At 38.3% G+C, this 27,327-nt stretch overlaps 1 protein-coding gene across 1 annotated transcript in view; it reads right to left on the reverse strand.

The window, feature by feature from the left end:
• SV2C (synaptic vesicle glycoprotein 2C) overlaps positions 1–27,327 on the reverse strand; it is a 294,836-nt gene that overhangs the window by 114,127 nt on the left and 153,382 nt on the right. The window contains exon 4 of the mRNA XM_043966051.1: positions 18,657–18,808. Coding sequence (XP_043821986.1) covers positions 18,657–18,808 — 152 coding nt within the window. The remainder of the gene's footprint in view (positions 1–18,656; positions 18,809–27,327) is intronic.

Raw genomic sequence — 27,327 nt, forward strand, 5'->3', positions numbered from 1 at the left:
CCAATTTGGAATCTGCAAGAATTCATCTGTGGTATTTGTGACACACGGGTAAATAATTGAAAATTCCCATATCCACTTGAACAGCCAAAGGAAAAGGAATAAGGGAAGGTGTATGTGTATCTGGGGTACCATACTGCTAAGAGAAATGGATTGTCCCTAACATGCTCAGCAACCTGTTGAACTTCACAGTAGGTCTTCAGGTAGGCAGGCAGAATTCTCTCTTGTTCAGCCTCTAGTCTCTAAAGGTCACTTATCCAGGATCAACCCCCAATGCAAAGTGCTAGTGACCACCAGTCTCACTGACTAATAGAGCCTCAGGTCATAGCAACTACAACCCATTGCCCAGAAGGAAAGCAGGAAGGTGAAAATTCAAGGGCACTAGAAGGAAAGGATGAAATCAATTCTGTATGCCATTGTAAAGATCTTGCATCTCTAATGCTAGCAATAAATTTCCTGTCCCAGAGCGAATTGGGGGCAGTTTTGTTCCCTCTGTCCTTTCTGTTTATATAGGATTCACTTCACGCTGTTTGCTTGTGTCCTTATCTATAAAATAAGCTGGAGAAGGAAATGGCAAACTAGTCCAGTATCTATGCCAAGAAAACCCCCAAATGGTTACAAAGAGTTGGACACAATTGAAAAATGACTGAATGACCATTTTTGCTTCTAGATGTTTAACAAATTCTTTTTCCCTCTGTGGAATTTTCTGGAATCTTATGAGGTCTCCATAAAAGATGAAAACCACAACAGAAACCTTTGACTACATTAAAAAACAACAACAACAACAGCAGCATACAAAGGTTAATTTATTATACCTTTGTGAATGGAAGTTAGATTTTACTTTTGCTTTCCTTCTTTCTAGAGTACCAAAGAACAGTCACCTTTGTTTTAAAAAAAAAGGTATCTGGAGACACAATAACCTTTCATTTTGGTAATGTCTTATGGGGCTGTTTTGGACAAGGGGAGAGATCATTTGTCTTGGCAGACATGCCAGGCATAATATGAAAAGAGTGCTTTGGGGCCCAGCAGAATGAATCCTGAGATTACCAAAAGCTTTCTCCTTCCACAAAGTGAGGCAAATAACATCTTGTCTGAGAAGCCAAGCCAGTGCAGTCCTGATTATTACAACCTTTGGGAATGATCATGATGCTTGAACAAAGAACAAGGTAAATTTATAGAAGGCATAGACTATTTCTATGTTCCTCTAGGTGAAAGTTAATTTAAAAGCACAGCAGTTAGTTACTAAGGTTTTGGTAATTGCGTTAATTAGAAGCCTCAGATAAAGGATCTAATTAGGTTAATGATGAACTTAACCCAGCCAAGGTGTTCTCAAATCAATTCTGTTTAATGGATCAAATGAACTACACATTGAAAATATTATTTCTCTTCTCAAAATACATAGAAAAGTGAGACAAAATTTCTACATTTTGAGGATGTCCTAAGACTTCATTTTATGTTTGGAATAAAATTCCAATCTTTTTTTTAAAGGTACATAAATGACACACATTTGATTTGTAGAGATTGTGACAATGATTTTCAACTACTTCTTCATGGTACTCTTTAGATAAGAGGATGAATGAAAAGTGAGTAACAGATAGATCTCAAAGAGGGATCAATTTGAGATTAGATTGTTTTTTTTTTTCAGGGCAATGAGGGTTAAGTGACTTGCCCAGGGTCACACAGCTTGTAAGTGTCAAGTGTCTGAGGCCGGATTTGAACTCAGGTACTCCTGAATCCAGGGCTGGTGCTTTACCACTGTGCTATCTAGCTGCCCCGAGATTAGATTGTTTTTAATGGGAACAATATGCTGGCTACCTCAGCTGTGACCATAGGCATTCGTCCTGGATATCCTGGGCAAAACATCTCAGGTCAGGCTAAAACATGCCCAACCAAAGGTTAGTGTGCTCAAAGGGCCGAACTGTCATTGGAACGGACCTGACCTGAACTATGTCTCCCTTCTCTAAGGGAGGGACTTAACACTGGTTTGTTTGTTGTTTTGTTTTTTTTAATACATGTTTTTGTTAATACATGTTAACATATTGTGAGAATTCTGCTATATGGAATCAAATGTATCTGAGTCCAGTTTGCCCAAGTATTGAATAAAGTAGATCAAAATATGAGGCAGTTCATCTCAATTTGGATGCAGTGCCAGAAGGAATAATAGAGTTTGCCATTTTAATCCTGATCCTGAGACCTTTGGTGTCCACCCACTCCAATGCAGGTTAGACAAATGAAGCCAGAACAAGAAGAGAGCAGGTGGGAAGTAAGTAAAGGCTACAAATCCAAAGAAGACTTTTATAAGCAGCTATCTCTACCAGGCAAAGTCTGGAGGTTTAGAATGGACAGCAAAAGAAAAAGAAAACACCAGCTCTTGTGGTTCCCCTTCCTCTTAGGAATGGGGCAGAGGAGATCCTTTATGGGCTCTACCTTTCTTTTTCCAAGGGGATGAGAATTGGGGGAGAGTGACCTTCCTTTGATTAACAACCTAACTATCTCTTGGACTTTGGAGGCTGGAGCTTCCCCTGAGTTGTCTGTAGTTTGTATCTTCCTGCTTTCACATCAATACCCTAGTCTTTATCCCCATTCAAACAAGTGTGCCCTCTTCTTGTTTGTCTTGCTTGACTGTTATTCCTCCATGCCTGGGACTTCATTGGAACTTCATGCTCAGCATCTTTTGCACTCAACTACCCTCCCCAACAGCTGCCAGTCAACAGACATTTATTAGCTGTTTACTATGTGCTGGGCAATGTGCTAAGCATTGTAGATACAAAGAAATCCAAAATATTTTAATTTTTATCACTGACTTGTCCCCAGCTAAGAGCTCATAATAATCTCAGTCCCTCTCAGTGTGGGAAGAAAATGTCATCTAGGAAAGACTAACAATTCCCAGAATTCACTGTCAGGCTTTAGAGCTTTTCCATGCCCTGCAGAAAACATCTATCCCTGGTTACATAAGAAAGAATGAGAGGGTGGAAGAATGACCTATAGGGTTTTAGGGAAATAGCAAAACCAGGTTATCAAAAGATGAGAACTTACAGTCTATAGTGAGATTTTTGTAATAGTAGTATGATACAGACTAGTCTTGACCCCTTCCCATTTCCCATTGTCATCAAGCTATCTTTGTAACTTCTCTCTGAAAAGAAAAGGCTGTGACACAAACCCTTAGGTGATTGGCTTATGTTTCCAAAGAGAAGATAGTTTTTATTTGTCATCACTAAACAGATCTCCAAGGGGAAGAGAGCAGGTGTTGAATGCTTCCTGTAATTTTGCAGAACACAGAATCCCTTAGACATGGTGAGGGCAGTAAAATGGATGTAGTTAGTATTTGGATGATATTATATTGGCCCCATCCTACCTAAATAGAGAGATAATGTACTTTGAAAAGTGTGCCGAGATGGGAGAAATGGTGATGACTAAGCTCTTGTAGCTATATTTATCACTATGAACACTTCACTAAGACTTACTTTGGAGTCCCTCATGGGATAACTACTTCTGAGACATAAACAAGAGCCATTCACTAAAGGAAATGGCTACCCTGTAGTCACACTTCAAATCCCTTTAAAGATTTTATCATTATTGCTTCTCAGCCTAATTTGCTCTTAGGATAAAAGAGAAGAACAATGAAAATAAGTTGCCGTGACAGAAAATGCTGTCTTAGATGTAGAGATAGAAGAGACATTAAAGGCTATATAGTCCAATCCTCTTACTGAATAGAAAAGGAAATTGAAGACCAGAGTTTAAGTGACTTCTTCAAGAATGTACAGATACTTAGCATCACATTCAAGATTTGAAGTCAGTTCATCTGATTCTAGGCAGAGTGCCTTGGGTTTCATTCTGAGCTAGGTAAATATAGAAGTTACATGAGTGAATCCTGAGGTACCATAATTCTCCTTAGCATTCCTTATAAAGGACATATGGGGTTTATATTATTGGCACTAGAAACCTAGATTATTTTCTTGAGGGCAGAAACTGTCACTTTGTACTTTTGTATCTCAGGGCCTAGCACTTGCACATAGTAATTACTTAATAAATGAAGAGGGCCTCTTCCCTGATACTGTTGGCTTAAGTCTACCTGTGGAAGCAGATATCTTGGCTTTCATTCTCCCAAGGTAGGAAAGTAGTATTCATTCATGGAATTTTAGTATTTTCTACCTGCCTAATAGTCAGCCTGCGCAATTTTCCATGATCTGAAAATAACCACACATTTATATGAAAATATTTTTTCTAGTTATCACTTAAAGGGCTTCCTCTAGAGTCCTTCATAAGGCAAGACCTTGAAAGACCAGTATATAAGGAGTCATGTTATAATTATTACATTTTCTTTCCTTCTCTCTTTCTTTCTTTCTTTCTTTCTTTCTTTCTTTCTTTCTTTCTTTCTTTCTTTCTTTCTTTCTTTCTTTCTTTCTTTCTTTCTTTCTTCTTCTTTTTTTTTTTTTAGTGAGGCAATTGGGGTTAAGTGACTTGCCCAGGGTCACACAGCTAGTTAGTGTTAAGTGTCTGAAGCCGGATTTGAACTCAGGTACTCCTGACTCCAGGGCCGGTGCTCTATCCACTGCACCACCTATCTATCCCTACATTTTCTAATTTTACTAAAAGTTAGAGAACTCTAATGTTTTCATGCTTTCTTTTTGGAAATGTTAAAAAAAATGTTAGTCTACTTTTCCTGCCATAGGAAACAGAGCACATTAAATATAATTGATTTTTTTTTTCTTTTAAACATTCAGGATCCAGAGGGCCTTGGGGCCATTCAACTTTGCTTTGATACTTTGATGAATCCATGATCGATTCAATGAGGTTACCTCCTCAACTAGCAGAGATTACAATCTATCTATGTCTTCTTGACCTGTGCTATTCTTGTCCTTGTTCTTCTATATAAATCCTCCACAGAAGATCTGGTATACTAGAATTCTTAGTTTGTGGATTTTCAGGACAATATTTGAACTGTCAATCTTGTGAGGACTGGGACATCTCCTTTTCCAATCACACATACAGGGGAAGATAACTTTTATGGTACTTCAGAGAATCTCAGATGGTGAAAGTTGGAAGGGATTGCAGGTGCTATATCTCCTAACCTGTATGTGATCAATAGTACCCTTTCAACATCCTCCAAAAATCCATATTCAGTCTTCACTGGAAAACCTCTAGTGATGAGGAACCCATTATTTCCTGAGTCAGCTCATTCCACTTCTGAATGGTTCTAATCATTAGGTTGTTTTTTCCTGATGTTCTGCAACTTCTTCCCTTTGTTATTCCTAATTAGGATTTAGACTGAACAGGTCTAGCCCTTCAAATGCTTAAAGACAGCTTTCTTTCTCCAGGATAAATATCCCTAGTTCCTTCAACCAACTCTCATAGAGTATGGTCTCTACTCTTCTCATCTTTATTGCTCTTCCCTACATGATCAATACCCAGCTTATTCTTTTCTAAAATATTGTGCCCAGAACTGAATATAGTATTCTAGATATGATTAGCATGGGGAAGAGTATAGCAGATAATCATCTCAATGATTTTGGACAATAAACCTCTCTTAATGCATATTATGATTCCATTGCCTCATTTATTTTGTGGTCCACTTAACTCCTCAGATCTTTTTCATAGGAACTGTTGTCTAGCCATGGCTCTCTCATCCTTGTAAAGTCAATGTTTTTTTTTTAAAGTCATGTAGAACTTTAACTTATCCTTATTGAATTTTATCTCATCTTATTTGGCCCATAATTTTGGTCTGTTGAGACATTTTTGAATTATGAATATAATCTAATGTCTTATTATCCCTCTAAGCTATGTGTCATCTAAGAGTCCTCAATTTTATTTAATTAATTAATTAATTAATTAATTTTTTAGTGAGGCAACTGGGGTTAAGTGACTTACCCAGGGTCACACAGCTAATAAGTGTTAAGTGTCTGAATCCGGATTTGAACTCAGGTACTCCTGACTCCAAGACTAGTGCTCTATCCACTGCACCACCTAGCTGCTCCCCTCAATTTTATTTTAAACAGCATAGAGCCAAGGACTGATCCCTGGAACATTCCCCTAGAGACTTTGCTATAGGTTTCTATCAAATCTTTAACTCTCCAGGTCCATTCATTCAGCCAGATCTGAATTCACATAAATGTACTATCATCTAGCCCCTATCTCTCCATATTGTCCACAAGGATAACATGGAAAACATTTTCAAAGGCTTTTGTGCATATCTAAGAATATTATATCTATACCATTCCCATAAGGTATCAGTCTAACACCTATGACAAAGGGGAAAAAAAGAAAGGGTAGTCTGGCATGACTTCTTTTTTTTGTTTTGTTTTGTTTTTGTTTTTTGGTGGGGCAATGGGGGTGAAGTGACTTGCCCAGGGTCACACAGCTAGTAAGTGTCAAGTGTCTGAGGCCGGATTTGAACTCAGGTCCTCCTGACTCCAGGGCTGGTGCTTCATCCACTGTGCCACCTAGCTGCCCCTGGCATGACTTCTTGATAAGCTATGTAAGATTTTAGTGATTACTTCTTCACTTTCCAAATGCTCACTGACCATCTCCTTCATAACATGGTCTAGAATTTCATCAGGGGTATAATTTAATACTACTGAACTATAATTGACAAATGCTACTCTCCCCTCACCTCTCCCCTTGTCCCTTTTAAATCAAGACATTTCTCTTTCTCTAGTTCAAGCATTTAACACAATGTCTGGCGCATAATAACACTTAATAAATATTTATTGATTGAAAGTCCTGAGGTACCTCTCCTATTACCCAAGATATTTCAAAGAACAGTGATAGTAACTCATTAATCACCATCTGCCAGTTATTTTAGTACCTGAGGATATAGTTTGTTCAAGCCTCAATGCATTGAGAGCATTTAGGTGCTTTTTGCCATCACATCTATATTTAATTTCAGCTTCTGACTAAGTGTTTTTGTTTTATCATTCCTAATTCAAAGATCAGGCAGCCAGGTGGTGCAGTATATAGAGTGCAGGACCTGGAGTCAGGAAGACTCATCTTCCCAAGTTCAAATCTGGCTTCAGATACTTCCTAACTGTATGACCCTGGGGAAGCCACTTAACCCTGTTTGCCTCAGTTTCCTCATCTGTAAAATGATCCAGAAAAGGAAATGGCAAACCACTGTAGTATCTTTGCTAAGAAAACCACAAATAAGGTCATGAAGAGTCAGACAGGACTGAATGATACAAAGTTCATTTGCCTTAGAAGTGAAATTAGAAACAAACTGAATCAAATAATTTGGCCTTCACAAGTCAGCCATTATCATCATCTTATTCATCATCCTATCTTTTTTGAGCCTTCTCTTGAACTCAAAATAATTTCAAAAAGACCCTTGTTGTTTTTTTTAGCATTTCATGATTATATTCACTTCATCCTGGGCTTTAATATTTCTGAAACTATTCTTGATATATTATTTTGTATTTGTCTGTAGTTGTATTCCTTTACTCACATCTTATGTACGTTAAAAAATCTTTTCCTTCAACTTCTTCCACAAAAACTTTGTAAATTTTATTGTTGAAAAAAATTATTCTAAACTTAAAACACCCCAAACAAGATATTCCTGTATACCATACCACAAAAAGATATTTTTTATGAAATCATGAATTGTCATAATTTTTTGCCTTATACATATATTTTTTAAAAATTCTAATTAAAATGTACAAAATATTTAAGGGATGAGCATAAATACACAAGTCTAGTAGTCATTCTGTAATGGATCAGTGGTCAAAGGATAGGACCAAGAATTCAACAGTTGAGGAATGACAGGTACACTAACAGAACTGGTGGAACTGGGAGTTGGTCCAATTCTTCTAGAAAGAAATTTGGAATAAAGCTAAGAAAGTGGCTAAAATGTCCATAACCTTTGACCCAGAGATACCTCCTTAAGGAGGTTAAAGGTAGAAGAAATGATCTTTTATACACCAAAATATTCATAGTAGCACTTTCTGTAGTATAAAGAACTAGAAATATGGTGTATATATAAATTGATTAGAAAATGGCTATACAAATTATGGTATATGAATGCAGGGAAATATTACTGTAGCTCAAGAAATGATGTATATGAAGAATACAAAGAATCAGGGAAAACATATGAAGAGATATGAAGTAAAATAAGCAGATCCAGGAAAATAAAATATTCAATACTCACAACAATGCAAACTGAAAGAACAAAAGAAAATCAATACTTTATAATTATAATAATCAAGTCTGGCCCTGAGGAAGAGATGAAAAATGTACCATCCCTATGTTTGTAGAGGTGGGAAATCTATGGATGGCAAACATGCTGCCGTATTTGGTTGATATGTCACTTAGTTTCCCTGGTCTTCTTTATTACCATGGATGGGTCTCTGAGGATAGAAAGGATAGGTATATATGTGGAAATGAAGACGATTTAAAAGCAAAAGATACTAACAATAGAAAAAACCTTTGTTAGTAAATGAGTTCCTTGTTCAAAAGACATCTGTTTCTTTAGGCACTCACTTAATTCTCCTCTAATCTAAATAATTTCTCCTTTCCTATCCTTGTTTTTCCTATCAATTACTTTCTGACTCCCTCCTCTCTATTATGGTTTCCTTGGGAGCTGGCTCTTAAAGTATGTTAGCTTCCTTCCACACTGGACAATTCACAATTTACCAGCCTAGGTAGGTTTCTGCCCCTGTGTGGTCAGAACTGCCCCAGCTGGATGCTATGCTCTTTTCCTTAGGCTTGGTGGAGTGCTGCCCAGCCACCCAGCCACCCCCACACCCCCACACAGTGTTTTGTTTCAGTGATCTGTCCTATTTCATCTGTTCCTTAAGTTCTCTGGCCCTGCACTGGTAGTTCAGAGCTTTGCAGTGTTGTTTTCCCTGACACAAGTGGTCCAGAACTTTTTAACTCTGGTGCTTCAGGGTTATAGTCCCTAATCAGGCTTTTGCTCCCAAAGGGATATGGCTAGGCTATCTGTCATGGCCTAAGCAAAGTTCCACAGCCCTGAGCTGGGGGTCTCCATGGCACTGGGAAGAAGGAAGGGGAACCATGGTATAGATATGGGTTTTATTTTAAGCCTGTGTCATATCCTTCAGTATGCTTGGACATCTTTCCATGCTATCTAATAAACAAATTACTCAAAAACATTTGCTTCTTTTGTCCTCTTTCAATACATGAATATGTATTTGCACTTATTTCTTTACTTTTCCATGTTCCCAAACCTTTAATGCAAGAAAACTTCTAAAAATAAAAAGTCACTCATTCTCATTTTTCACGGATGCTGGCTCTGCCCTGTGTGCTTCCTCAACTTGGCCCTGAGTGAATATGCAGTAAAAAGAAAGCTAACAAAATGAAGCAACACTGAGCTGCATGCCGCACTGTGAGCCTTGTGATTTAGGAGCTGAATGCTGTCTGTGCCAGGGACAAAGCTAAAAAGAGAACCTTCCTACGTAACGAATCGGATGCCCTGGTTATATAACAAAATGCACACTAGCAGTCTGGCAGAGGAGTGGAAGAGGACACCTCATCTGATGTGCATGAAACTTTAAGAGTAAAAATGACGACATTGGGTTTAATGGAGCGGCTATTCTCCAAATGAACAAGAGCAGCAATGCTAAAGGGGATTGTACTGGATTGGAATTGGATGAAATACAATTACATTCTATTCTGCCGTAGAATAAATGTTCCCTAGTCCTTTTCTTGTCCAGTCTCCTTGTTCCTAACTCTGATACAATGCCAAATTTTAATTTCATGCTGAATTCCAAAGGGCTCTATAAGTGCTCCCTTATTTTTTTTAAATATTAAAAAATGTAACTTTTTCCTGAGGTCAATAGTTGTCACCCTCTAAAATTACATTTTGGGTGTGATGTAGGTTTATCTCTGGTGTGCATAGGAAAACTTTAGGATCAGCAGTGATAACTATACCCTGAAACTCCCTGTCACTAAGAATTCTAAGACAGCTTCCCTGGAATAGAACTAACTTGCAATTGTATTTGTCTCTCCTCTCACCTGTGTTCCACCCCCCCCCCCAAACCCAGTGCCTGGTATGCTCTGGGTGATTAGTAAATGTTTTTCAGTGAGTAATTCCTGGAAGGAAGTGAGAGCAAAAAGATGGTTTTAAAGGCACCCAGTCCTGGCTTGCTATGATAATCCCACTGAATTATTATGGGATTTTTCACCTCTCTTGTACAATGAGAGAACTGAAATCTGTTGTCTTTAGGTCAGAGAAGAGAAGGCCATAGCTCCTTTCCTATTATAGGACAAGAGATCTAACCTTTGAAGCAATGGGGGAAGAGGAGTATCAACAAGAAACAGAAGCTGCAGAAATTAAAATAGGGGGGCAGCTAGGTGACGCAGTGGATAGAGCACTGGCCCTGGATTCAGGAGTACCTGAGTTCAAATCCAGCCTCAGACCCTTGACACTTACTAGCTGTGTGACCCTGGGCAAGTCATTTAACCCCAATTGCCTCACCAAAAAAAAAAAAAGAAATTAAAATAGGAAGATGGGGATAAGGTCAGGGGGTAGGGTGATGCAGGACTCTTTCTCCCCTACTTCTGAGCTGGCAAAGAGAGATGAGGAGAGACAGTTGATGATAACCATTTTAAAGTGTTGGTAACTTTCCTTCTGTGGCAATTTGCAACTTCCAGGTGTCAAGATGGACAGCTTAAACTCAACGTGTCTACAACTAAACTTATTAACTTTTCCCCAAAACCCTCCTCTCTTCCAATTTCCCTATTAGTTTTTTTTTTTTTTGGTGAGGCAATTGGGGTTAAGTGACTTGCCCAGGGTCACAAAGCTAGTAAATATCAAGTGTCTGAGGCCAAATTTGAACTCAGGTCCTCCTGACTCCAGGGCCGGTGTTTTATCCAGAGCCACCTAGCTGCCCCTCTATTACTGTTAAGGATGGCACCACACCCTAGTCATTGAGGTTCCCAATCTAGATAATTAATCCCTCATTTATTTCACCACCCCCCATCCCCTCATTTCCAATCAGTTGTTGAATCTTGTCATTGCTATCTCTGTAAAATCTCCTCTCTTCTTACATTGCAAGTACCGTGGTTCAGGCCACCATTCCCTCACCCCTGAATTATTTTAGGATACTGCTGGATGGACTCCCAGAAGGTTATTCCGAGGTGGGCAGGGAGATGAAGGTACCTGGTGCTTTGAGGTCCAGAATGTCAGGAACAGATTAGGGAGGAAATGAAGGCAGACCAGCATGAACTCCTCCACAAAAATGAGGCTCCAGAAGGAGCCAGTGACTGAAGGGGAGCGGGCTTTGTGAAAGGATATTGCAGGGTGAATAGCTGCAGCAGTAGTAGTCTGTTTCAGGGGGCAGCTAGGTGGTGCAGTGGATAAAGCACCGGCCCTGAATTCAGTAGTACCTGAGTTCAAATCCGGCCTCAAACACTTGACACTTACTAGCTGTGTGACCCTGGGCAAGTCACTTAACCCCTCATTGCCTTGCCAACCCCCCCCAAAAAAAAAACAAAAAAACCCAAAGTAGTAGGCTGTTTCAGAGCCAGGAGGCCCCAGGCACTAGGAGAAGTTTCAGTATGAGACAACAGTAAAGGCATGGTTTTGAAGTCCAAAAAGTTAGAAGGGAATGACCTGCTTTCGCCTTGCTAATGCTCAATCCTGTGTAACTCTACTATCAGTTACACATGATAACCTACCTATTCCTAAAATATCTTTAATCTGGAATGGTCAAATGGTTCTGGAGAAAAATCTCTAAATCACATTTAAGACAAATCTATGCTACCCACCCTTCGCTGGAACCTACCTTACTCTCAGCATATGATATCACCTACATCAGTGAGACTACCGAGGCTATCCAATGTTTGTTGTTGTTCTGTTGTGTCTGACTCTTCATGGTCCCATGGACCATATTGTCTGTAGGGTTATCTTAGCAAAGATACTAGAGTGGTTTGTCATTTTCATCTCCAGTGGATTTAGGAAAACAGGTTAAGTGACTTATCCAGGGTCACACAGCTAGCTAGTAAGTGTCTGAGTCTGTTGAACCACCATTGAACCACCTAGCTGCCTCATAGACAAAGATACTGGAGTAGTTTGCCAATTCCTTCTCAAGCTCATTTTACAGATGAGGAAACTGAGGCAAACAGGGTTAAGTGGTTTGCTCAAGGTCACACGGCTAGGAAGTATATGAGGCTAGATTTGAATTCAGGTCTTCCTGACTCCAGGCCCTGCACTCTATCCACTGAGCCATCTAGTCTAGGCTACTAATCCAATGTTTATTTCCTCAAATTCCCAACTCCCTTTTTTTGCATCTAGTCTCTGTTTCTATCCTATAGTGGAAAAAGCATTCAGAGGTTCTGGGTTAGAATCCTGGCTATCCTACTTATCTTCTGTGTGACTTTGGACAAGTCATTTAATCTTGCTAGGCCTCACTTTCATTGGTAAAATGAAGGGGTTGGACCAGAGGTCCTCTGAGGTCCCTCTGAACTCTAGATATATGAGCTGACCTTTCTCTCTTATGATTCATGCCCCAAAACATGCTCAGGGATCCCTTATTCTAACTTTAGTTCCCATCTATTCAAGCTATTGTCTGTCATATTCTCTCTCTCTCTCTCTCTCACTCCTTTTTTCTACTTCTTTCCCTTCCTTTCCCTCCTCTTATTTCCAATCTCTTAAAAAGGGTAATCTATAGTCACTGTCTCTACTTCCTCATTACCAATTTATTCTAACATCTCCTTGCAATCTGGCTTCTATCCATAGCATTTTACTCCAAGGTCATGATATAATCTTATCACTTTTGTTGTCTTTATCCTCCTGGGTCTATCTGTCATCTGACTCTGTGGGTTATCCTCACCTTGATAGTTTCTCTTCTCTTGGCTTGTGTGACACTGGCCTCTTATAATTCTATCTTTCCAACTGTTCCTCTTTTGTTGGTTCCTTGTCCTCTGTCCCCCTTTAAATGTTGTTGTTCCCTAAGGTTCTTCGCCCTAGGCTTTCCCTTCTTCTTCTCTCATTTTCTCTCCTTTCTTTTCCTCTCTGCTCTCATTAATATTATTCATTCACATGACTTCAATTGTCACCTCTAGATTATTCTCAAATAATCTATATCACTATCCTCATCTCTTCAGATTTCCTCTCATATTTCCAACTACTTTGTAGGTATTACCATCAAGGTATTTTATTGTCCCTGAAAACACAGCATGTCTGAAACTGAACTCATAATTTCCCTGCTAAATGCTCACTTTCTCCCCAAATCTCTATTTGTCAGGATCAAATCCCTGGAATCATCTTTGACTCTTCCCTCTCTCTCATTCCACATGACTCATTAGTGGCTAAGTTCTATTGTTTCTACCTTTATAATATCTCTTCCATCCAGTCCCTTCCCTCTCCACTCTTGTCAGAATTACTTTTGTTGAGACTCTTATTTTTTCGATCCTATCAGTTCAGTCATTTTTTTCAGTTGTGTCTGACTCATCATGACCCCATTTAGGGTTTTCTTGGCAATGGTACTGGAATGGTTTGCCATTTCCTTCTCCAGCTCATTTGACAGATGAAGAGATTGAGACAAACAGGGTTAAGTGACTTGTCAAGGGTCATACAGCTAAGAAGTGTTTGAGGCCAGATATGAATGCAGAAAGATGCGTCTTCCTGACTCCAGGCCTGACACACTATCCACTGTGCCACCCAGCTGCTCCATTCTACCCTATAGTAACATGGTAGTATCCTAACAAATATTTATGTATTCAGGCTGTCCCTTTTCTAATGCATCCTCTACGCTGCTACTGAGTATTCTTAATGCTTTGCAATGATCATTTCATCCCTTTACTCATTTGTTTACTAAGTAAAGTATAAACTCTTGAGCTCAGAATGCAAGGCCTTCAAAAGTTTACACTGTCCACCATTATGTCATTCATTTCAAATGTTTTATGGTCCAATCAAACCAGGCCATTCCCTTTCCTCTGTTGTTCTGTCCTTTCCCATGCCTATGGCTTCGCTCCTACTATTGCTAAATGTGGAATGGCTGCACTCTTGACTCCACTTTTTTTTTTTTTTGGTGAGGCAATTGGGGTTAAGTGACTTGCCCAGGGTCACACAGCTAGTAAGTGTCAAGTGTCTGAGGGCGGATTTGAACTCAAGTACTCCTGATTCCAGGGCCAGTGCTCTATCCACTGCGCCACCTAGCTGCCCCTTGACTCTACTCTCAATGTGGAAGTCCTTCACATTAAGGTACAAGTTGGATGGTTCCTTCTCTGTGAAACCTTTCCTGACTCTCCACTCCAGGTGAAAAGTAACTTCTTTGAATTTCTCATACAATTTATTTAGACCTCTCTGTTTTCACTTATTTATTTCTCTCCTATGTTATAATTATTTGTGTACTTGTCCTTGCCATTAGAGTGTAAACTTTTGAGAACAGGAGGCATGGTCTATCTATTGTTGTATCAACAGTGCCAAACACAGAACCTTGAACAACAATTGTTTGATGAGTAGAAGATATCTGGCATTTTCAATTTAATCTCCACATTGATGAGACCACTTTGGACATAGCTCATGTTTTAGCTTACCCTCAAAAGTGAGCAACTATAGTAAATTGAGACCAAATTTTAGACAAATAGTCCTCTGATGGTTTAAAAAGATAACTTCAATTTTTACTGAAATGGGAAGTGACTGTCTAGTATGAAGGGTATGCCTGATAACAAAATTCAAATCTTGTGATTTCAAACATTCTATTTTACCCATTGACCCACTGAGCTACTACAAATACAGAACAGCCACAATAGAAATATTCCAAAATTGTTTGTAACAATCCATAATTTTCAATAAGGTCTACAGTTGCCAAGTACTTACTAATCACTGATTAGTTACTAGGAGGTACCTGTGGGATCAGTCTCAATATCCATGTATGGAAGGGTTGAACAGTGTGTATGAATAGCTATTATTTGTGTTCTTTTCTTGCTAGAATAAAATTTCATATCCTGGATAAAGTCGCCCAAAGTATTGTGATTAGAGGTGCTATAGGGATCTTTCTTGTTATTTTCCAAGAGCTGCTGTATAGTTGACTTTGCAGCATTTAAAAAAAATTGTAGGGAAATTCAGTGAAACTGAACAGCTTTTAACCAAGCAGTCATCTATTTTAAAGCAGTAGAGACAGTAGAGAAAGTGGGAGACTTGCCGTGGATCTGAGACATCCCAAAAGTAACATTTGAGTAGGATTCTAAGCCCCATGGGCTGGAATATGTTTCTGTTTGTGGCAAGAAGAGTCCTGACTGTGTTACTAGATTTCAAATAGGGGTTAAAGAGAAAATGAAATTAACATAAAACTCAGCAGGTGTCCCAAGCTCTCTTCTTCATTCCTCATTCCAGCACTCTCCACAGATAGCAAATGGTTGTCTTGAGAGGAATTTCTTAGGACATTGACTAGAGATAATTTAGAAGTGGTAATTGCCACAGAGACATAAGGGGAACCTGGATTTTCCACAAATTTACTATTCCAGAACCACTCTTGGATTTCGAAAGGCTGCCAACCCAACAGCAGCATCAGAAGCAATAGCAATGCAAATAAACAAAGAAACAAACAAAAACCCAAAGAAGAACAGAAAAAGATCACATAAGGAACAGTAAAAAAAGACTGTTTTTAGAGATCTATCAATAAATCATTAGTACTTAGGTACTGCCATGTAATTTTTCTTCTACATCGCCCACTCTGCATTCATTATGTTATGATTACATTAGTTATTTTTCATACAACATTTGTGGTGAATAGTACTGTCCCTCTTTCCTGGCCAAATGTATCTGGCTTTCCTGGCCAAATGTATCTGGATTTGAACATTTTCTTTTATTCTTGTTGCTGTCTAAAAGAGATAGTTCAGTAGTATGGTGTATGGGAAAATGCATTGACTTGGTTGTTAGGAGATATGAGTCCTAGTCATGGCTATTACAGTATTCATGTAACCATGAATGTAGGTAATTCTTCCCCTCTAGACCTCAGCTTCCTTATCTAAAAAAAGGAAAAGGTTAGATTACATGATTTCAAGGGTCTTTCCAGCTCTAAATGTCTGAACAAGAATGACTCAAAGGGCCAAAATCATTGTATGGCCAAACTGGGATTGGAGCTGGCTACATGATAAGTATGCATTGAGTACAATAAGAACAATAAACAAACAAACAAACAAACAAAATTAACTGAAAATTTGAGCCCAGAAGTAGATAAAAAGGAAACAAGGGATCTTATTTCAATATAGAATCAATATGGCAGGATGACAGGATCAGAGTAGGGCATCAGCTTGGTCTAGGTCAGATACTGAGGAAAACAAACTGAAGAGATTCTGTGTCTTAGAACAAAGAGGACATAGAAATAAGCTTGAGATGTTAGGAGATTGAGGAGAGATCAATTTCAGCCTAAACCTGGGGGTTATAGCTGGTGCCCTTCAGAAAGGACTTTATTCTACTAAGGACCAGGGAATGTAAGAAATAGCCTAGCTAGTCTGGGGGAAAACTAAAATGGAATGACAGCTATGTCTTAAGTGGAGCAAGTTTCTACTTTGCAACTAAGTTTTGTCCCTAGAATTTGCTTTTGTCCCAACTGCCACACTGTGGGAGACTGTGTGTCCCAAATCACATTCATCTTGCCCTTTTCTCTATAAATGAAACCAAAACACAAAGAAATTGAAGCTAAATGGGAAAACAGCTTGGAAGTGCTCTTCAAAGAAACATAGAAAAGAGTTAGGTTAATCATATGCCCAAAAGCCAAAAGAAAAGTAATTTAATGGGGTACTCGGTCACTTCACCTTTTAGTGGTCACAAAAAGCACAAGAGAAAAAAGACTACCATGAAGATAATTGCAGCTTATATTGCCAATATCTGTTTCAGAGAATGAGGAGAAAAATTCTGTGAAAACCTAGACAGGATTTTCCAGTTTAGGCCAATATCTACCATGATACTCAATGACTTTAAAATACTAGTAGATTAAGAGATTAGTGTGGAAAAATATGTTGGAAAATATGGTTCAGGACTGAAAAATAATATTGTTTTCTATAGGAGAAAACTAGTCATCTTGCTCTATGTGGCTGGGTAAGGCTGTGATGATTTTTGTTCAGTCACTGCAAAGAAGCCAAGTTGAATGGGAATAAAGGCTGAGTTTCCAGATTCAGTCAAACCTGATGAACCTTCCTTAAATTTGTCTGGTGGTGGCAACAACAACAATGACAACAACAGAGTAGTAAATATATTTAGTCTTCTGTTTGAGATTATTTCTGCTATTTTGTCACAAAGATGCTAATGTACCCCAGAGAAGGAAAAACCCAATATTTTTGTTCTGTACTCCAAATTCATTTTAAAAATTGGAAAATTTCTTTCCTTTTTATTTACCCTGACCAGGAGGACAATCTTTTAGGCTTTATTTGTTCCCTCTTTTGAAGGCCATTTTCCTCTAATTTATTAGAATTATAAATGAAATAAATATAACAATATATATTTCACAACTTAACAATTTGCAATGGGCCATGATTTATGTGATTTATGTCATGAAATCAAATTCTATAAAAGGAATTAAAATACAAGCCATGTTCTATAACAAAGAGCACATTTTATACAAGGTGGAAAGAAGACTTCACTTAGAGTTAGAGGATCTTGACTTAAGAGTCCTGCTTTTGACATTCATTGCTGTGTGATAATGATGAGTCACTTACCTGCTGTGAGCCTCAATTTCCTTATCCGGTTAACAGTTATGATTTGTTCTACTTACCTCTCTGTTGTGAGAAAAATGCTTGTCAATGATAAAGTGCTAGATAAAAGTGAGCTAATACTGTGGATTCTATAATGCAAACTGGCTTTTTATTAGGCATAGAGTTGAATGTGGGGGAAATTTGGAAAACCAAATGAGTTTCTATGTGACCTCATAGGTTAAAATCTTTGTTTTATTTTTTTTGCAAGTAATAGTTTAATTTTATCTGCTTAGCTACTCAAAGATAGTCAAAATGAACTTCCTTAACTTGTCTCCTGATGCTATTGTGGGGTTCCTGTCAGTTTCATCTGAATATGACTATTTTTTCACATGTTAGTATGGTATAACCACTAATCAGGAACACCATGTACTTGGAAATGAATGGAGCAGTTCCTCAAAACCTTGACATAAATAACCAGGAAAGGGAACTGAGGAAGATGAAAATGACCAGATAGGAAAGAAGAGACAGAATTAGTCAATTCTCAATTATCTATAAGTGGCTTATCCTTTTTGTGAATTATTTGTGGAGATTCTGACTTCCTTCCAGATCTTCAGCTGACTTCTGAGCTGTTAACCATTGGGTAGACCCCAAGTTGAGGGTTAAACTTGGTACAGAAAGGATGAATGTGTGTGTGTGTGTGTGTGTGTGTGTGTGTGTGTGTGTGTGTGTGTGTGTGTACACATACTCATTTGTCTCTGAATTATATGAGGGCATTTCCAGAGCAAGTACAAATGTTGGTGGGATAGCAGTTTTGGATAATCTAAGTGTCTCCTCACTCCACCAGTGGAGGGAAAGAACTAAATCAATAATTTTAAACAAGAACAAAATGCAGTTAATATTACTGTTGATCAGTTCTTAAATTGTTCATATCTATGGAAATATGCTAAAGAACTGAAATAAATGAGATGGAGAAATTTGCACTGGTCTTTGTTCTTAGACTGGCACCTACTGTGAGGAATGATTTAGAGAATCCATGACATATATAATCCAATGAAAAGCAAGCTTCTTACCATAGTGAGGGATAATGGCCCAAGCCATGGCTGAGGCATAGATGCCCCCAATCATCCAGAACATGCAGAGCCAGCTCAGGTGTTCCCCCCGTTTCTCTCGGGCAAGTACTTCAGCAAAATAGGAAAAGACGGTTGGCACAGCACCTCCGATTCTGTCAAGAGACAAGCATGAAAATTAAGGACAGAAATAAAAATCCCATGAAAAGTGAAAGTCTTGAATGATTTTCACAACTTCGTGACAGATTAAGGTCAGTGGGGCACCCTGGGCCTGGCCCAGTGGGAAATGACACCCTGGCAGAGATTTGAATTAGTCTTTTTATTAAACCTCAATATATATATATATATATATATATATATATGTGTGTGTGTGTGTGTGTGTGTGTGTGTGTGTGTGTATGTGTATGTGTATGTGTGTATATCTATCTATCTATATATGTGTGTGTGTATGTGTATATATATCTATATATCTATATATATATATCTATATTATAGAAGCACAAAGAAGCACATAGAAAAACGGTCAAAAAAGAATGCCAGTTGGGAAAGTGTACTACAGGGAGGAAGCACTGGTTCAGAGAACACTGGCTTTGGAGTCAGAGGACTTGGGTTCAAATCCAGCCTCTGAGGCTTACCATCTATGTGAAACTGGGAAAGACATTTAATCTCCTTGGCTATCAGTTTCCTCATCTGAAAAATTAAGAGTCTAGACTAGATGGCCTCTGAGGTCCCTTCTCCTTCTAGATCAAGGGTTTTTAACCTGGAGTTCATGGATAGATTTACTGTGGACTCAGATGGGAAAAATATTTTTATAACCGTATTTCCATAAAATTGGCTTTCTTTGTGAGCCTATGTATCTTATTCTATGTATTAAAAAAACACCATTATTCTGAAAAAGGGTTCATAGGCTTCACCAGACTGCTATATGGATCCAAAACTCAATAAAAGGTGAAGAATCTTTGCTCCACATCTATGGTCCTCTGACCTAGAGTCAATATAGGATCAAATTTTAAATTGGTCTAAGATTTTGTGAAGCTTTGGTTCCAAGTCACAATGTAGCTGAGAGAGAGCCTTTTGTCTGCTACTGATGCTAACTCTTGAGAAGAACAATCTTGTTATAGTTTTTCTTTGAATTTTGAATAAATTCTCCATTTATGTACCCCCAATTTCACTTAACATGCAAATGAATGAGGATTGGAAAGGCTAGGGGTACAAGAAGAAGGGAACAGAGATATAGGAACTATGTACTTGTCACACAGTAAGCCCTTAATAAATGCCTTTTCATTAACTAATCAATTCATTCATTCAATCAATCAATCATTCATTCATTCATTCATTCATTCATTCATGTAGCGTTTAATATGAAATAATAAGATAGGGTCTCCCGTGAAGCTTTCAGAAAAGTCAATCTACTACGATTGAAATAATATTTCCAATTAAAACAACTTGGTAAAGAATAGACAATAGAAGGTTACTATTGAGCAGCATGTCATCTCTGGAAAGAGAATGACAGTCAGTAGCCATAAGCCCCATTTCCACTCTGCTAATTCTGGGACACATTGTAACCTTAGCTAAGACAGTCCACCTTTAAGTGCTCATGCTTTCTCAGACTTTTTCTTGCTGTTCAATTATTTTTCAGTCCTGTCTGACTCTTCATGACCCTGTTTGGGGTTTTCTTGGCAGAGATACTAGAGTAGTTTGCCATTTCTTTCTCCAGCTCATTTTACGGAGGATGAAACTTAAGCAAACAGGATTAAGTGACTTGCCCAGGGTCACATAGTACTTAATGAGGCTAGATTTGAACTCAAGGAGATGAGTCTTCCTAACTCTAGGCCTCACACTCTATCCACTATAACAATAGACTATAAAGGATTAAATCAGGTAATTCCGGCCCCCCCCCCCCCCGACATTTAATTTCTTTGGTATTGGTGAACTCCTGGTGTGGAAACTCCCTTCACCAATATAGATGGGCTAATCCCCTGTAATTTATTGTCTTAGAGTCTAAGCAGGGAGGGAACTGAGATGTTAAGTAATTTACTTATGATCATATGGTAGAGGTAGGACATGACCCCAGATCTTTTGGACTCCTTTATCCACCATCTCTCAGATATGATAATAAGTATGTAGAAGTAATTTTAAAACACTAAAAATGTCATCTGAATGAAAGGAGAAGGATGTATGTAGAACCATAAATCAATCTAGGCTGAAAGGCTGAGGCACTAGAGCAAAGATGAAGAGATGGAGACATTCTCTAGAGACCTGAGAAAAATCACCTACAATGATTGATCTGGGATAGTTTAAGTATAGTTCTGACTGGAAGTAAAGTGACAGGCTAAATATCCTCTTGAGAATTCTTTTAGCCCTATGATCCTTACTATCAGAAATCTCTGTATAATGTTTATGAACAATACTATTATTTTTCTGTTTCATGAGTCTTGCCAACTCATAAAATGACAAGATAATAATAAATTTGGTTCTACAGTCTCTTTCATTAGAAGAACTCAAAGCACTTTCCTTTGTATCTCATTTGATCTTATATCACCATGAGGTAGAGAGAGGCTAGGATCAACCTATTTTTCTTAGTGGGAACTAAAGTTGGAACAGGAGACACAGCAAACTGGAATGACTTACCCCGTCTAGTTATTGACAGAGGCAAGATTCAAAGCACATGACCTTTGCATGAAACCATGGTGGAACTTGCAAAATGTGTAAGTCAAAAGTAGCACCTTTTGTATATACTTAACTATTCACAAAGGAAATCAGGCATTACCACAACCCTAGTCTAATGATGAGTTTTAATAGTAATAATAATAATAATAATAACTTTAATGTTTTCAAAGTACTTTATACATAAAATTTTTTATCCTTACATTAACCCTGTGAGATGTTATTATTATTTTTTATAGATAAGAACACTCAGTCAGATAGAGGTTAAGTGACCATTCCAGGGTCACACCAGTAGTAGGTATCTGAGGCAGGCTTTGAATTCTGGCCTTCTTGACTACAAATCTAGCAGCATGCTATAAACTATGCCACCTAGCTGCCTCTGAAATGTCTATTAAGAAGCTTGATATTGATCATCTTGTACATCCTATGATCTGCAGCATCTGCTATCCTTTTGTAACTTTAATTTTATAATTTTGCAGCTTTTGAAGACTGGAGCTATAACACTGGATAACAGTGATGTGCCAGAAGCATGGTTTGAATGAAAAACTTGGCTTTGGATTCAAATGGAGATCTCTGTCCCAGCCTTCACAGATTTATAATGATGAGTGTACTGTGAAATTTTTTATACAAATAGAACTCCTTAATGAAATAGATTTTTTTAAAAAAGAAAAAAAAGAAATAGATTTCATATAATGACATTAAGCAACCACAATATCAATACTAAGGCTATCAAATATAGCCTCTGATTTCCAGGTCTTATTTCTTCCAGGAAGATGCAGAAAGGACTAACCCACTTGTTACTTTCTCCCAACCTCCTGCAGTAGACTATACCACCTAAATTCTCAAGGCTTTAGGAAGAACCCCTCCTCCCCCATAGGAACAGATAGAGACCTTATGCTTCTGTCACTAGAATAGGTTTTCCTGGGATGGAAGGAGAGATTGATTCAGTGGAGAATGATAGAAACAGTGGCCCCTGAAGAATAAACTAGAGGGAGGGGAGAGAGAGAATTTGGACCTTAAAACTTTAAATAAAAATGTTTATTATCAAAAAAGAAAGAAAAATAAGCTAGAGAGTCCCATAAGACAGGACCCCCTCTGAGAAGAAACAAGACTGTTTAGAGGACCCCTGGGAGAGATAACCTAAAGGATGTGCCATTCTCTTCTCTCCATTATTTACATTTCAGCAATAACTGAGAGAAAAGACAGGGTAAGGAGATATAAGGCCTTCCTCCCACTCAAGGCCCCATGATATCCAAAACTTCATTCATGGGCATAAAGGTATGGGAATTGAAAAAGCCTTCATAAGGGGCAGCTAGGTGGTGCAGTGGATAGAGCACCGGCCCTGGATTCAGGAGGACCTGAGTTCAAATCCGGCCTCAGACACTTAACACTTACTAGCTGTGCGACCCTGGGCAAGTCACTTAACCCCAATTGCCTCACCAAAAGAAAAAAAAAGTTTAAAAAGCCTTTATAGCTCTTAATAGGAATAGGAAGATTTTACACAATAGTCTGGCACACAACAATTCCCAGAAACACTCCTGCACCACAGGATAAGGGGCTCAACCAATAGAACCATCTGAGGAAAAACAAAACAAAACAAAATAGAAAACAAAGTTCTCTGTCCACTGGCAGGCAATGAGCAATTTATTAAGCACTTCCCATGTTTCAGAATTGTCCTAAGTGCTGGAGATACAGATAAAAATAAAAAGAAAGTTCCTTTCCTAAAGGAGCTTACATTCTAATGGGACTGTCACATCAATTAGCCACATCAGTCCATTGGAATATGGGAAACACTAATCTGTCCACAATTACAATGTATGCAGAAGACCAAGGAGTGAACCTCAATTCCTAAGGCTTGGAAGTGAGTGAAGCCTGGAACTAGAACAGTTATATGAGTTCAAACTCATTTGGATAACCAGTTCCTTGGATCCTGCTGACTAAATAGTTTCCCCATCTCTTTTGCCCCTTGAATCTTGATGCTTCTGCAATGCTCAATTCAAGTCAACAAGCATTTATTAAAGGTCTACTATGTGCCAAACACTGTGATAAGCACTGAGGATTTAAAAAAAAAGTAAACCTAGTCTCTGGACTTAAAGTGCTCACAATGGGAGACACAATATGAAAAAAAAAAAAAACAACAAGATAAAGAGGAAAAATCGGAGATATTCTCATACTGAATCTTGATCCTTTCTTCTTGTCCTTGGACATGCCCCCTCTGCTTCCGACTGACCAATATTAGAATTGTTATTAGAGAAAATGTCCTCTTTTTGAAGCTGATTCCATGGAAAGCTCTTGGTAGTAGGTTTTGACATGGTGATATGTGATAGAGTTGTCTTTCAGTCCATGAGAAAGCTCCCTCATGGTTTATTTGTTCATTTGGTTTGTACCTATGACTGTATTGCCTCAAAAAACTCCCAGTAAGGAAATTCCCTATATAATACATATCAGTAGATATTCTTCAACTTACGGTCTTAGAAAATTGCTTGAGGTACTGAGAGTTAAAATAACAATGAGAATAATAATAGCTATCATTTCTATAGCATTTACAAATATAGCACTTACATTCATTTGGGCCTCACAAAAATCCTGTGAGGTAAGTGCTATTATCCCCATTTTACATATGAGGAAACTGAGGCAACTGGAGGGTTAAGTGACTTACCCACAACTCCTAAGCCACACAACTCCTAAGTATCTAAGGCCATATGTGAAATCAGATCTTCCTGATTGCAGGCCCAACACTCTACTCAGTGCTCTACCTATTTGACTTCCCAAGGGTCACACAGACACCATATGCCATGCACAGAATTTAAACCCAAGTCTTTCTGACTGAAAGTCAGCTATCAATTTACTATGCCATTCCAATTTTCACCCTAATGATGTTAAAAAATTTCTGAATTGACTCCTTGCTTTTAGTCTGTCCCTTAATCCAGCCACCATATGGCTATGAAAATAATCTTGTTAAAACTCTGATCTGACCATAATGCTCCATCTCTAGAGGATAAAATATAAACCCTTCAATATTGCATTTAAAGTCCTTTATAGTCTGGCTGCAAGTCACTTTTCTGGACTCATTTTTGCATTCCTCCCTTTTATGAAATCTAAGGCAAACTGGCCTGATTGGGAGTCCCTATTCACTATATTCCATCTATAACCTCTCAGTGCTTGCAAAGGTAGTCTTCCATGCCTGGAATACTTTTCTCAGCTTACTCTAGTATAACAATTCTCAAACTTTTGGGTTTCAGGAGCTCTTTATTCTTTTTTTTTTGTTTTTTTAGTGAGGCAATTGGGGTTAAGTGACTTGCCCAGGGTCACACAGCTAGTAAGTGTTAAGTGTCTGAGGCCGGATTTGAACTCAGGTACTCCTGACTCCAGGGCCAGTGCTCTATCCACTGCACCACCTAGCTGCCCCAGGAGCTCTTTATTCTTGAGATATATAGAGGATGCCTCCAAAAAGGCTTTTATTTAGGTAGATTCTATCTATTGATATTTTCCGTACTGTTTCTGTAAATAGTTTTGACCTTGAAGACCCTCTGAAAGGGTCTGAAGGATCACACTTGAAAAATGCTGCCTAGTAGAGTCATTACTTATCTTCAAGGCTAAAATCCATGTGATCAGGATACTGTGTGACTTAATTTGAGCAGATGAGGAGGCAGTTGGAATGTGGCATAGTAGACAGAGTGCTGGACCTGAAGTTACATGACATGGCTGGGATGACTATTAGGAAGAGCTGAGTTCAAACTGTACCTCGTACAAGCTGTGTGACCCTGGGCAAGTCACAATATCTCTTGACCTAATTTTGCTCATCTATAAAATGGCAATAATATCTATAACACTTATCTAATAGGGTTGTTGAGAGGATTAAATGAGACAAAGCACAGCAAACTCTCTAAATGTCAATTATTATTGAGGTGGTTGAGAAATTATGATCAGGTTAACAATATACATGTCAACAAAATAGTAAAATCCCTGAGGATAATTACAAAGAGTGGTAGAGTGGTGAGAAAAAGTGTAAACCAGGTATTAAATAATGGTTTTTTTGTTTTTTGTTTTTTTAGTGAGGCAATTGGGGTTAAGTGACTTGCCCAGGGTCACACAGCTAGTAAGTGTTAAGTGTCTGAGGTCGGATTTGAACTCAGGTACTCCTGACTCCAGAGCCAGTGCTCTATCCACTGTGCCATCTAGCTGCCCCAGGTATTAAATAATGGAAAACACTGGGATAATGACTTGGAATTTGATAGATGGCTAGGAACTAGAATGGGAAGTGGGTAGCACAAGCGGATTGCAGAGTTCCCAATTTCTAAAAAACTTTGGTTGCTATTTATATACTCCAATTAAAATCACATTATGATTCTGGGCCCTCTGTCTGTAACAGCTATAACTCACATTTACTGAAGGTACTGCCAAACATCAGAATATACTGAGCTCCACTAAATAAAGATGAATGTACTCCATGGGGCTACATTTGCAAGAGGCCAACACAGAAGTTGGATTTCTAGCCAGATTTAAACAGTCATTATTGACTAGAATAGTAATAACAAATTTAGTGACTCATATGGAGTATGATGTTTCAGCTAAACAATTCTTGCATGGCCATCTCTAAAGCATCTATTTGTGAAGCAAACTGCAAGGAATTCTTAAAACCTAGGAATTAATGGTTCTTTTTTAATGTTTAAATTGCCTGCAAAATTCTCCAATTTCATACATTCATAAAATAATCTCAACATTCATTCTTACTGCTATGTACAGCCATATATTTTTGGAATACATTGCTTTTTCTTCCTAATATCAACTAAGCACAGTATAATAATTAGTACATACCTAATAGTCTACTGGCATTCACAAACAGCCCTTTACTTTCCTGGAGGTAAGGAAGCCTATCCTTTAGATCCATATTCTTCTTACAACTCAGAAGTGGGTTTTTTTGTTTGTTTGTTTTTTTGGTGAGGCAATTGGGGTTAAGTGACTTGCCCAGGGTCACACAGCTAGAAAGTTTCAAGTGTCTGAGGCTGGATTTGAACTCAGGTCCTCCTGAATCCAGGGCCAGTGCTCTATCCACTGCGCCATCTAGCTGCCCCTTCAGAAGTTCTTATCTTGGCATTTCCTTTCTCTCTTATTTAGTTTGGATACTAAGAAAGTATAGGATAGCTTCAAGACACATTCATCTATTGCATATTAATCCCTTCCGGATTATCTGTACCAAAGAAATTCTGATGTCTCTGAATACCTGGGCAGAACCATATTAGAGGCTTGAGTGTGTGCCCTTCTTTTGAAATTCAGGAAAAAGGACAGGGTGTGCCCAGTATAAGTGCTAATAGTAATGCAAAGAACAGAGGAAGGATAAAACAAACAAACAAACAAACAAAAATACCATGAAAAGGGGGACATGATTCTAGTTGTATAAAAATATTCATAGCTGGCTTTGTTTGCAATTTGCAATTCTAAAAATTAGAAACACTCATAACAAAGATAAATGATATTTACCTGGTGCTTTGTGGTTTGCAAAATGCTTTCTATATACCCTGTAATAGGATTCTGAGCTCATTGTGGGGTGGAAATAGTACCAGATTTGGAGACCAAAGTCCAAGGTATGAATTAACAGGCTATTATTTACTGCCTGTGGGAACTTGAGTATGTTCTTTACTTGATTGAACTTTAGATTCGTTTTCTGTAAAATTACAGTTGGACTGGATGATCTCTAATCTCTCTTCTGGATTTCTTCCCTCTGATAAGAGGCACCTGGTGGTGGAATGGATAGAGCACTAGTCCTGCAGTCAGGAAGATCTGAGTTCAAATCTGGCCTCAGACACTTACTAGCTGTATGACTTTAGACAAGTCACTTAATCCTGATTGCCTCCAAAAAAATGAATATTATAATATGTTTAGGATTTTATGTATAAGGGAGGCAACACAGTTTAGTGGAATGAGACCTGGGTTCATATCCCTCATCAGGGACTTACTAGGTGAATCACCACAGACAATTTACCTAACTTTCCTAAACCCTAAATTC

Source organism: Dromiciops gliroides, chromosome 1 (genome assembly GCF_019393635.1).
Source record: "Dromiciops gliroides isolate mDroGli1 chromosome 1, mDroGli1.pri, whole genome shotgun sequence".
Taxonomy (NCBI): domain Eukaryota; kingdom Metazoa; phylum Chordata; class Mammalia; order Microbiotheria; family Microbiotheriidae; genus Dromiciops; species Dromiciops gliroides.